Genomic DNA, 13,333 nt, shown 5'->3' on the forward strand with positions numbered 1-13,333 from the left:
TCCTGCGATTGGATGTAATGGTAACCTCCTGGGTAGGGATATGGATTTAGAAGCAATTATTGTTTATTTCTGTTTTATTAGACAAGGTCCTCCCCTCCCATAATGAAAAAAGGTACTAGATTTCTTGTTAACGTGAACAGAGCAGACAAGTGAAGGAAATTGGCCATGTTACAGGAGACATAGATCAATTTGTATTGCATTACATTGGGCTATTAGAGAGTGTTTTACAAACTGTATTATCTTACACAAATATTGAAGTTATTGCAGGGTTTTTCTTCTCATAAAAAGTTTTCCCATATGACTCATAAAAATATGATGAATGACAATTCTGACAATTAATCATTTCGTTTAATAAATAGCACCCACTACAGAAATATATACAACTCAGATACATCTCCTTATAAAATTTTAAGATGAGTCTTCTGGAATGAAAAAAAATCAAATTTGGCATTCAAAATGTGATATATTGGGCCACCTGAAAAATTGCATAGACTACAATGTTTTTCTTTTGCACATCAATAACCAAGCACAGTAGGAAATGTCAAACAAACTAACAGTTCACGTGTCCACAAAGTACTCCAGCCTGGCACCTAATCTATGTACAAGTGGCTGACAGAATTTTATCAGAATTTTCAAGTCATTGCTAAGAGCTGTTGAAAAGCACAACTCAACCATTTATCAATGAATATCATTTGAGAAAACAGATAAAACTAAAATCTTGGGAGTTCTTTGCCTTCATGTTCAGAGCAGCCTTATAACCCAACATGGGGTGAAAAATATGGAAAAAGTATTTTTATCCTCCCAGATGTTCCCAATTCTGACCCTGAAGACAGTTTATGATTACAGCACTACAGAGAAGACACAGCCCCAAAACAAACATTGACAAGAAATAATGATCAAGTTTATAACATCTTCTGGGTCACCATAGCCTTGGTGAAGAATTCCATTCTGGTGCTTAATACACAACTCATTTCATTTTAGTTTAAGCCCAACTTTGCCGTCACATACACAAAACTGCCAAGCAAATGTTTCAGCATATTTCATAAATGTTTACTTTTTCACAGTTTATAAAAGTTCTAATTGGAGGAAAAGAATCTTTAATGCTTACCTTCAAAATCTGTATATCTAAAATCATATTCTTTAGGGAATGGTTTTTCTCCAAGTTCTTCAACTGCAGCTGATGGGATTGGTAATAGAATACTGAGAAGAATACAGTGGATAATGATCCTCCCTGCTGCAGGCATACTGGATCTCAAAAGTCACACCTGTCATCCCAGATACATTATGTGCCTTTTACCCATTACACCTATAAACAATATCAGAAATATGAATTGAAATCATTAAGTAGAATGTCCTTTGATTTGTTTCTTGATATATAAAAGCTGTATTTTATTAAACTGAAATTCTTGTGGTGGTCAGAGAAACTTCCTTTGATATATTCAATTTATGAAGAAAAAAATTATGGTGTCCAATGTACTGAACTTCATACTTGAAATCTTAAAAATTCATAAAAACATATTTAAATCGACTGAACATTTTTCTCTTTTCTTTTATTGCTCATGAAAATCTATTCCCCTTAATCAACCAATTAACTTTAAAGAAGTTAGAACCAATTTTTAAAGCCATCTGTATGAAAAATTTCTTTATCAGTTGGCAAGTTCTTCCATCAATGAAATATCCTATGATACAAACAATAAATTGTTTTATTTTGATTGTTAATATGGGAATTAATGGTTGCAACCACTGCAGAAAAAAATTTATATAACGATGCAGTAAGTTTGTTATGTACCTGTATTTTTATGCCCCTGTATCGTAGATTCGAGGGTCGTCCGTACATCCATCTGTCTGTCTGTCTGTATGTCTGCAAAAACTTTAACATTGCCCATATCTTTTGATTGGGTGGAGCTATGGCTTTCATATTCCTTGTGATAAGACCTTTCTTTGGGTACCATCATATTTGACCTTGACCTTGGAGTTTGACCCAGTTTTTTGCAAAATTTTTACCAAACTTTGACCTTTGCCATAACTTTTGAACAATTGGTGCTAAGGCTTTCATACTTCACATGTGTATACCTTGTGACAAGACCTTCCTTTGGATACCAACAACTTTGACCTTGACCTAAGAGTTTGATCTACTTTTGAAAAACTTTAACCTTGGCCATAACTTTTGAACAGTTGGTGCTAGGGCTTTCATACTTCAAATATGTACTTCTTAGGAGAAGGCCTTTCCTTGGGCACCAACAATTCTGACCCTTTGACCTTGACCTAAAAGTTTGACCTACTTTTGAAAAACTTCAACCTTGGCCTTAACTTTTGTATGGTCGGTACTAGGGCTTTCATACCTCACATGTATAATCCTTGTGACAAGACCTTCCTTTGGATACCAACAATTCTAATCCATTGACCTTGGAATTTGACTTACTTTTGAAAAACAACCTTGGCCATAACTTTTCAACGGTTTGTGCTAGGGCTTTCATACTTCACATATGTATTTCTTGGGAGAAGGCCTTTCCTTGGGCACCAACAACTTTGATCCTTTGACCTTGGAGTTTGACCTACTTTTGGAAAACTTTAACCTTGGCCATAACTTTTGAACAATTGGTTTTAATATGGTTATTGACGTCATTATAATCATCATTATATCAACTGATATTCCTTAGCAATAATAACTATTGTCTTTGTTCTTCTACGTTCATGTATAAGATTGTAAAATTGTAAATCTTTGTAAATGTTGTATGGCTATTAAGATTTTATGTATGGGAGAGGACTATCTAAGTTTTTAGAACTTGTGTCCAATCCCTTTGACACATTGTCAATAAAATATGTTCAAAACAAACAAAAAACAACAATTGGTGCTGGGGCTTTCAGATTTAACATGTTTATTCCCTGTGACAAAACCTTCCTTGGATACCAACAACTGTAATCCATTAACCTTGTCCTTGGACTTTGACCTACTTCTGAAAAACTTTAACCTTCGCAATAACTTTTGAATGTGCTTATGATGTGCTTATGATAGTTTTCATATTTCACGTGTATTTCTTAGGAGAAGGCCTTTCCTTGGACACCATTAATTTTGACCATTTGACCATTTGACCTTGATGTTTGACTTACTTTTGAAAAACTTTAACCTTTTCCATATCTTTTCAATGGTTGCTGCTAGGGCTTTCATATTTCACAGATATATTTCTCGAGACAAGACCTTACTGTGGGTACCAACATATTTGACTTGCATTTGAGAAAGTTTAACCTTTGCTATAAGTTGCCATATGGGGGCATCAGTGTTTCACAAACATATCTTGTTTCTATAAAGGTTGCAACCATTATTTCCAATATTAGCAAACGAAGAAAGAATTTTATTTTTGAATCATCTTTCCATAATAACAACTACTTTGTAAAGAAATTTTCAAACCACAACATGAAGAACAGTCAAGAAAGAAAGAAAGAGGACCCTTCATTTGTACCACTTTTGCTTGATGGCCAGGTGGACAATCAACAAATTGGTCACCTGATCCTGCTGACTTGTCCAATGACAGTCCTGGTGAGTAATTGATTTACCATGCTGTGAACCTCACCAAAACAAGCCTCCTGTTTAGACTATTAATACCATGCATGAAATAATGGGTAAACTAGTACCTGGTTTGTTTATGTATTGTTACAAGTCACTGTCCTTTGTAAATATATGAATTTAATAGAGGGAGAAAATGGCAGATGTTCAGTAAGGTGAAAGTCATATGCATACATTTTCACTGTGTTATATGTTTTTTCCTACCTTCTTCGACATACAAATATTTGGAAAGGAATACATTACCACTGCATGTAAAAAATACTAGGTATCATAAGAGAACAATGTTTTTTATCAATATCAAATTTTTCTCCCACTGCAGTGAAATACATATAAACTTTAATTTCTTTGTAACAATTGTCACAAGAAACTCCATATTATCATTAAAGCTAACCTTTTTACACCTTGAAAGGTTACATGTATATCATGGAAAGTCTATACATCTAGAAACTCTAGAAAAACTGCCATCTCATAGCAATAAGTTTTGACCTAAACATTAACAAAACTATACTGTTTTAGAGTATATATATTCCCCATCGTGAAACTCATTATACTGGGAGTACATGTATTGCATTACAAGTGTGTACTGCATATCATTTTAAGTACAAACTTTAGCATTCTAAAAATTGTTCCTTCAACTTTTTTTTATTTATATAAACAAAAGCCTTAATTATGAGGTGCCTACATTCACCAGCTGGTCATTCATAATCCTCATTACTCAGTGAGTGCTAATTCTAGACGCATTTGTAACACGTGTAATAAGAAAATATTTTCCAACCCATAACACTTCATTTTTAATGACAAATTTACAATAGCACATCAGAATTTCAAACTGAACAATCTTCATGGTATTTTGAAATTTGGCACTATCACTTTTTAAATCGTGTATTTCTGTTCTGGGGAGGGGATCAACTTTCCTTGTACTCAAATTAGCTCAGTGCTGTCCATATATAGATCCATTTATTTCACTTAATTCACTTATCTAGATAAGAGGAAAATGGGGTCCCTTATTTTTTGCAATTTATCATGTGCTGTGATATTATTCATAAAAAAAAAATTAAGATCAGCATGTACATATTTGTACAATTTAGATAGAGAATTGCTTTAACATTAAGACTGTAATCATGCAACTACATTTTTCTATTATTGACATGTTGGATAATTTGATGATCATCATTTCATTGAAAATGCAGAAATTTTATTCAAACATTAAATTAGCTATAATAAATAACTTGAAATTGCACTCAAAATTTGAGCAATGTCTGAAAAATTAAATTACAGGGTATGTTGGAGTTGGTGGGGTTGGGTTGGGTCTGGGTGGGACGTTAATAATGCCACTGAACAGTTCTTGACAACAGCTGTTTCAGCCATTTTGAACATGTGACATACACCACCAAAACGGTTTTATTTCTGTTCGAGACAGAAATTAGCTCCCTCCTACATCTGTTGACAATAAAGACCAACACATTTTGAGAAAACATGACTATCTTCATACAAAAAAGTGACAAATTTTACATTCTCTCCAGAACACATCACTGCCGATTTTCATCAAACTTTTATAAATATTAGTCATAATTCACCCATCCACTGCAGCAACTCTGAAATAGGAGTTCTTTTTTATAATGAGATCTGACAATAAAGTGAATCAGATTGAATGCACAATGTAGTAATTACTTCCTTTCTATCCGACTCCAAATGTTGTAATTCTGTGTCACTCTCATCTGAAACCATGCAGGCAATGACTCAAAGAGTTCTGCATCATAAAAGCAAATATAAAAGTAAATTCATTCAGCTTTGCATAGGTATACATGTACCTGTATGGATAGATATATAATTGATGAGTTAGTGCTTAGAGAATTCTAAGCTTATACAGTTGAACTTCGGTATCTCGAACACGGATATCTCAAAATACCATGGGTATGTCGAAGTCATTTTGAAGTCCCAAATGCTTATTCCTTAAATATTTTACCTGGATATCTCTAATGCTTGGTTATCTCAAAGTATTTTCTCAGTCCCTTTGAGTTCGAGATAACGAGGTTTGACTGTATCTCTTTGGCCTGAACACTACTTGCAAGAGCTTACAGCTCAAGGCATTTGTGTAATGCGACTGAAAGTCTTAAGACATACCACTGAAACTCTTAAGACATGTGTACAATACAGACTAAATCATCAAAGGGTCTGTGAAAAAGTACATCTGTATTTTGATCTGCTCCAAATGCCATATGTTGGAGCAATTTCCCAGACTTCTTTCAGCAGACACATGCACTTATTGCTTTTACAGACTAACAGCTTTTAATGAATCAAATCAACAAAAAAAAATCCTGATGACATTAATGTAATACATATTCAGACTAAACATTGTATTGGATTACCAATCTATGCATCATTGGAAGCTCTGATTCCAGAAACAGATGGGATCAACTTTTTTTGCAGTAGTTATTACATAATCCCTGTGACACTTCTGTTGGCCTCTTGGGAACCATTTGCCCACCAACAATGCTAACTGTCACCAGCACGTTTAGACATTTCCATCAATCAGATATACCATCTGAAGTTCTATTGCTTTATTTCAAAGCTTCAGTACTTTGGAAAAGGCATTTAATACCCAAATGATACAATTTAAATTTCCTTACATTGAAAATCTCTACTTGACATGAAAATTTCGGAGCCTTAATTTACATGTAATTGTGATTAGCCACAAGTATCTGTTTACTTTGAGGTTTGAACTTAAATCCTCTAATGGCGCTCACCCTCAAATATATGTTCGTTTTTTTTAAAGGTTTTGTATGACTGTAAGGTGTGGTACACAACACAGGACAAGTTGCTATATGAACTCTCTAGGTGTTACAGACAAGATAGAGAGAGTATTAATCCCCTTAAATCACCGTCTGTTTGTCCTCCATCATTAAGTGCATATCTTACAGTGGCTTACCCTCCTTGAGCTTTATTTGACCTGTCACTTTTAGGACCAAAATATCGCACCTTTACGGCCAATTATCACACCCTGACAAGATCTGTACTTCATTATTAACCTGTACTCTGTGTCAGGTGAGGGGTCCTTGTTAGGTCATCAGCTGATGATACACTGCTGAATTCCATGGCAACCAGACCACTTACTCAAAACTCTGGTAATGGCTTTTGCAAAGTTTTGTGTAAAATTGTCACTTTGAAAATCTTATACAATGTTGACTAGGTATATAAATACAAGAAAATTTTCAATATTACTAGTAATAAATAATAATATCACATATGAAATATGTGATAAAAAAATAACTAGACCTCCAAAGCTCGAAATTCATTAAAAGCACACAATTTATCAAACACAAGACATATGATATTCATAATCTGTGTCATCTTGTCTTCATTTTGTCGACTCTATTTACCTAACAGTAATAATGTCACATTCCTAGCTGGAAATTCTCCACATTCATTACTCACTGATACATCCATTGATTGCCCCAACTTCCAACTTGTTTACTTTCTACTTTTGTTTTTGGTAATTAAGATAGCATAAGTACACAGTTTAGAGCAGTATATCATGCAGTTTTGATTTTTATCTGTCAATTGTCAATGGGAGAGAGATAAGCTGACTGTAAATATTCAGCAGAATAAATGAAATGTCATCCCAACCTCAGAGAGTTGCCTCCCCTACAAAGCAATGATTTATGCTTGCTGAAAATAAATTTGAAGCCAGATTAGGTCTATTTCAGTACTATCTATCAACTACTTATGTTATTTTTTGTAGACAAGTGTCAACTATTGCTTGAAACTTATTTAAGGGGGAATAGACTTCACACTCTTCAAAACTTACATCACCTCCCTTGGCACCACAAGATTTATCCCCCCTTGATAAAGCACATTTACTACATTTATAGCTATAAGTGGTAGTAGGTATTTCTCATCATAATTTCAAGTAATGAGCTCTCACCAAACATTAGATGATAACTGCAGGCTGAGTTCAGGTGGGTCAGGTGACATTTCCCTGACCATTTATCTTACTTTTCTGCCATGTGTGAGGGAATTTACATCTTTATGTGTATTTAAATAATGGTTCTCTCCTATAACTGTCCTCCACTACTAATTATTTAAGCCTACTGGTTAACAGCAACAACCATTATAAGAAATGGCCTTAGAAATGTAAGTAAAATCATGACAGTGAAATATTGTGCTTGAGATATATATAAAGGCAAAAATGTTTTTAATACAATGTAGCAGAAAATGACATTACTGCACCATAATATTACTTTACATATCCTGTGTTTGATTTAATAGTGCACATATTTAACATATATGATTCACTTAAACAATTTTTCATTTTTTCAATTCAGAAGGAAATGTTCAATCATCTAAAGCAGAGACACAGCTCTTGTAACAAATATTTCCATCGCCTGCTCTTCTCTACAACTCTACTACGTAATACCTGTCTATCACAAGTTTTAAAATGGTGATAACATTACAATGAGAAATGGCTTTCCCTGTAGTAAAAACAATAGCTGACAGTTAACACTAAGATAAATCACAATCATCAACATCAATGTCTTCTGGGAACATGCAGTCAGCAAGGTGATCTTGGCAAACACTGTAAAAAACAAGTGAACACTGAACTGCAGCATTCATCAGCTTTCTTGGCACCTTCAAGGTAATTAAAGCTAATGCTGCTTAACAAATTACCCCCCTTTATTACCATTATATGCTAGCCCCTGTTTTGGGGAGGACATGTTCTAAATTCACACTAGTCTTGAATGCCTGGCATTGTCAGACTCATTATGTAAGAGTTAATTTTCAAAGTTTCTTATGTTTGAAGAATTTGCACTGAAGTGATTCTTAAAGGTTTAAAATAAATTCAAAATCTCTTAAAATTCTTGTCATTGCACCTGTTCTCAAGGGCTCAGAAAATGTAAAGCCCTTTGAAATGTCTATTTCTTGAATAGTAGAGAGTCCCTTGGTAATCAGATTTTTATTGAGTCTGTCTGCATGTTGGTATGCCCGACACTCAAGTACTAGAGCTCTCCATTTTTCTAGAATACATGTCATCATTCCTTTAACTTCATTGGATACCTCATAACCTGAGAAAACTTACAACTGGAGTCTTTTGAAGGTCAGCTAGCGCTGACTTTAGTGAATATTTCAGATAATACCATGAATATCATAATAATCTGATCCTCAACACAGAATTTGACTTTAATCTAAATGACCTTCAGTCAAGGTCAACAACAAGAATGATGAGAGAGAGACTTATTAGTATGTGTGATTTACAACTTGTCATTAAATGATCTATGATCATATAAAAGTACCACTAAGTTTTGTTCCTGAAATTTGAAAATACAATCTGCAATTTTGCTAATGAGAGCCAATTGTTGAAGATTCTGCTCCAGACAAGAGTTTCTCTCCAAGAAGACTGAAAGACACACACACAGACAACATTTCATGACTTTCAGTATGAATTTATTGTAACACATGCTATCTCAGGATCAACTGAAGCAGACAACAGACAAATCACAACTTGTTTTTTTATTGTGATCTGCTTTTTCTTCCTTTCTTTGCAACAGCCAAATTCACAGAGTATGGATTCGATAAAAAATAGGACCTGCAAAGCATGAGAGAACAATGTAGCATTGTGCAGCAGACATCAACGGTATCACATCAAACAAACAGATTGATCTCAAAACATGGGCGCAAGACAAAATCTCCAGCCCACAGACCAAGGGTCAGCTGTCTGCTGGTATCAAATGAAGTGCTAGAAACTTCTCACTAGAATTTCACTTTGTCCTCTTGCCACTGACAACTTAAATGACAAACATGCAATTACGTCTCCAATTCTAGGCAGTTATCTTTGTAAATGAAAGTTTTCAATGACAAATGACAATTCTACACCTGGCAGTTTTTACATTTTAAATCACAAAAATAATCCTCTGGTGCACTGTGTCTGCAATTTTGTGAAGGTTTAGTGAAATTTTACACTTATTTCATCTTTCTTTCATACTGTAAACTTGACCTGTGACTCTCATTATATAGTAAAATTTTTGAACAGACACATATAAAGTAATGATGTTTAACAGATCTCAGACTCACTAAAATTATTCTTTGATGAACTTCTTCAGAAACAGAATGTTTATTATTGTAATCAGCATTTGACATACCTCTTGTAGGTATATCTGTCAGCACAAGCAGAGATACAGGTCTAAATTTAGCTTACTCCCTTCATTACAACTAACAATCACGTCAATATAGATAATTAGATGACAAAGTGGATTATCTTCTATGACAACTTCCTACCTCTTTGTAAGCCACCCAATAATTTGGTTTCTACCTGCCAAATTTTATCCCAAATGGATTTGTGAGTTCAGGTGCGCATTTCATTTTATCACCAGTGACTCGAGGAAACATGCATGCATACAAGCATTAGGATAATTAACCTTCTTTTGATAAATTTTAATATTTGTAAACAATATGACATTTACACAAAAAACATTCATTCTGCTTGAACACATATATATTCATGCATTCTTATTTTTCCAGATCAACATTTTACTTCAATTCTTGAAAACGATGTCACCTGTACGCACCTTTTGTGATGATCTTTAATGACAAAATAATTGTATCCCTCCTCCTTCCCCTCCCAGCAGGTGCCCCTCCCCTTACAAATTATACAATACACCTTAACAATGATCTCTATCCTGCCACATGTCCTCACATCTTTACACTCTACACAACACCAGGATCAAATTGAACATACTTAATATTCAACCACATGAAATACTGCAAAACAAAACATGCATCCTTTTCTCTTTTTTAACAGTCATTGTAAATATCTCCTGTATGATTTATCACACACCCTAACCTGATATTTTCACTTCAGTTCATACCATACATGAAAAAAGAGACACAAAAAGTTTTAGCAATACAATACCTTGAATTTTCAGGTGTGAAAAATGTTTTCCCTCCATCATCTTAATTTCTGTTAAACCGGTATAAGTGACAATTTTATGTATGATTTGCACTGATGGGGTGATCTAAACCACAGAGTGCAAATAAGGTGTAGATATGTCCATAAATATTAATAGCTGCACAGACGTGCATCACAGTGCAGGGACAACCTAATATTAGTCGTACAATGTGAAGTTCTCTAACAGGACTATAATAAATTGCCTTCAAACCCCTAGTTATGTAAGCATGCAGACTGCAATATTGATTTCTAAATTTATTTTTGCTTTTAATAAACCTAGAAAGAAGAAATACCCTTAAATAATTTTATATTACCGGTATTCTTTGAGAGTTATAAAGGATGGGATAAGGAATTTATCAAAATACATTCCTACCACAGTCTCATTTGAACAAGAATCAGACAGGATGATTGGTCCACCTCTTACTATATAAAGCCTTTAGATTACAGGCAAATAACTTTATCCTGATAAAAAGTGAATTTAACCCTTAGAAAACTTTTTCTTTAATTTTGCAAGATTTTTTGCATCTTTACCCCAATGATGTTTATACAATTGGTTATTGTTTACCCTCTGGGTTCATACCTTTGCTTTCTATAATGGTTCCAGTAGAGATATGATTAGGAGACATGATGCTTTTTGTAATATGGATTAAGTTGTAATACACACATTCATATACATTCAGGTAAAGATGGACACACAGTGGCATTCTTATATACTACCAAGAGGTAGGAACAAAGACCACCTGTAGATATTGAGCCAACAGCAGGCGACCTTGTCTGACCCCTAAATTACTCAAGTAATCATCCATACCCTACACTGCAGGAGTTCTTAAGTCTTATTCCCACCTCCATGCATGTACCACAAACTAAGTTAATATACAGGTTACCAATACATGTAGTGCATGTAATGTACCCAGTTATCTGAAACATTAATTGGGCACGTAACCTTCACCGACATTCCTGGCAATAAAATATAATTTATTTGGGTGTGTTCATAACTACACAGAATGCAGATGTAAACAAACATGCAAAATTGTCTATGAGCATTATATAATATTGTACACCTGCAATATACACAATTTACAACTGCATGGTCATTCATTGGCAGAGAGTCAGATGTGATGCTGATCGATCAAAACTGGTCAAAGGATGTGTTTCCTCAATCATTTCTGCATTAATTTTTTCAAAAATACAGTATAACACTGTTATAAGGAAGTCCTTGGGACTTCAAATTTCACTTTCTTTTAACCAAGATTCTTTACTTCCATATAAGGAACATACAGCAAAGTCTTCCAGGATTCATAAAAATTTTCTTATAACTGAGATTTCCCAATAAGCAAGTTCTATATAATTGAGTTTTACTGTAAATCAAGTTTTATCAATTATGACATTTATAAGACAAAGAAAAGCACTTTAGAATTGGTGTCAGAAAGATTTACTTGCCAAAACATGAAAAATGAACAAAATGATTTACTCTTCTATTTATCAGGTTAAGTTTTCCAAACTGAACTTGTTTAGATATCAAAACCTGAACTGTTCAATTCCTGATACAACACGCTGTGTGATTTCAAAATCCCGATCTCCTCTTTACCTACATCATTTTTATACACCTGCTGATAGAGGTACATCAATAGAATCTTCAATTTCCACTTAACAGCCTCAGTTTTTTTAAGTCTTCCTCCTGATAAAAATGTCAGGTGTATTTTGACATGTAAAGGAATACATGAAATGCCCACACCTAGGCAGGGGTCTGTAATTAACAGTTGTAGGTATACACCTCCGGTTTCCTAATCTAAAAGATAAAGAGTCCAGAGTTGAGGTGTAGAAATGTGCCACAAATTTCTTCCTCCCAACCATCCTAAGAGATCAGCTTTCTTGGGTACCTTCACTTACACACGTAGTAATACACCACATCATGAAGCAAATTGACTCCTTTATAATTATCTGACATTAAAGGTCTGCCCTCAGAGTATTGTTGCAGTTTTACTGATTTATAGAAATAAATTATATACTAGGTATTTACAGGACTTCAGGTGCAAATCTTTGTTCCCAAAGTTTAACCAAAGTTTGATCCATATTGAAAATGGCTTTATATAGTGCTCAAAAGGGAATAAAATCCAAGGACTTCAATTTCGTCATCCACCCTCTTTTAAAAGTTGATATGTTAAAGATGTGTCCCGATAGAAAACTCCACAACACTTACAGATGTACTGAACATTTATCTTATGTCCACATGAATGAATGTGATGGAGGAAGGCACTAAATGAACAAGCAAATATTTTATTAACATGCAAGGAATGCCTGTGACTGACAAAACTCATCAATAAAAACAATTTCATCTTGATCTAAATAGAACTTCTAAATTTAACGAGGTTGGATCCTGATATTTAAAGTCTTAAACTTTTTTTGTCAAGTGTATTTTTAGTTTCTACACACATAGCTTAATTAAAAATCAAAACAAAAAATGGGGGTCAATACGCTTCTTTTGGCGCTACAGTACATTTAATATGACCTTTTTGCACTGAAATTTGTGTCTGAATCAAAAATCACATCTTCGACGTTTTCCCTCCAATGTTTTTATCCAAATAAATCATGAGACAAATTAAACTATTAGTCTATTTAAGAAAAGACACTTCAAAATTGTGACTTAGAAAAAGTTTCAAATTGCTTCACATAATCAATTATTTGACCTTTCTGCACTCAAAAAATGTGATTTTTCTGGTATTAAAAATTTAACAAGCAATAAAATTATTTTAAAGTCTTAAACTTTTTCTGAATTTAGGCAGATTGATCAAAGTTATCTTATATTTTCAGAAAAAAAAAACAAA

The 13,333-nt window shown here is 33.9% G+C and overlaps 1 protein-coding gene across 1 annotated transcript in view; it reads right to left on the minus strand.

The window, feature by feature from the left end:
• LOC133189977 (semaphorin-5A-like) overlaps positions 1-13,333 on the minus strand; it is a 54,676-nt gene that overhangs the window by 30,480 nt on the left and 10,863 nt on the right. The window contains exon 3 of the mRNA XM_061325432.1: positions 1,109-1,290. Coding sequence (XP_061181416.1) covers positions 1,109-1,244 — 136 coding nt within the window. The 5' untranslated portion in view covers positions 1,245-1,290. The remainder of the gene's footprint in view (positions 1-1,108; positions 1,291-13,333) is intronic.

This window comes from Saccostrea echinata, unplaced genomic scaffold (genome assembly GCF_033153115.1).
Source record: "Saccostrea echinata isolate AGI-Se365-2 ecotype Australia unplaced genomic scaffold, CSIRO_AGI_Sech_v1 ptg000020l, whole genome shotgun sequence".
In the NCBI taxonomy this organism is placed as follows: Eukaryota; Metazoa; Mollusca; class Bivalvia; order Ostreida; family Ostreidae; genus Saccostrea; species Saccostrea echinata.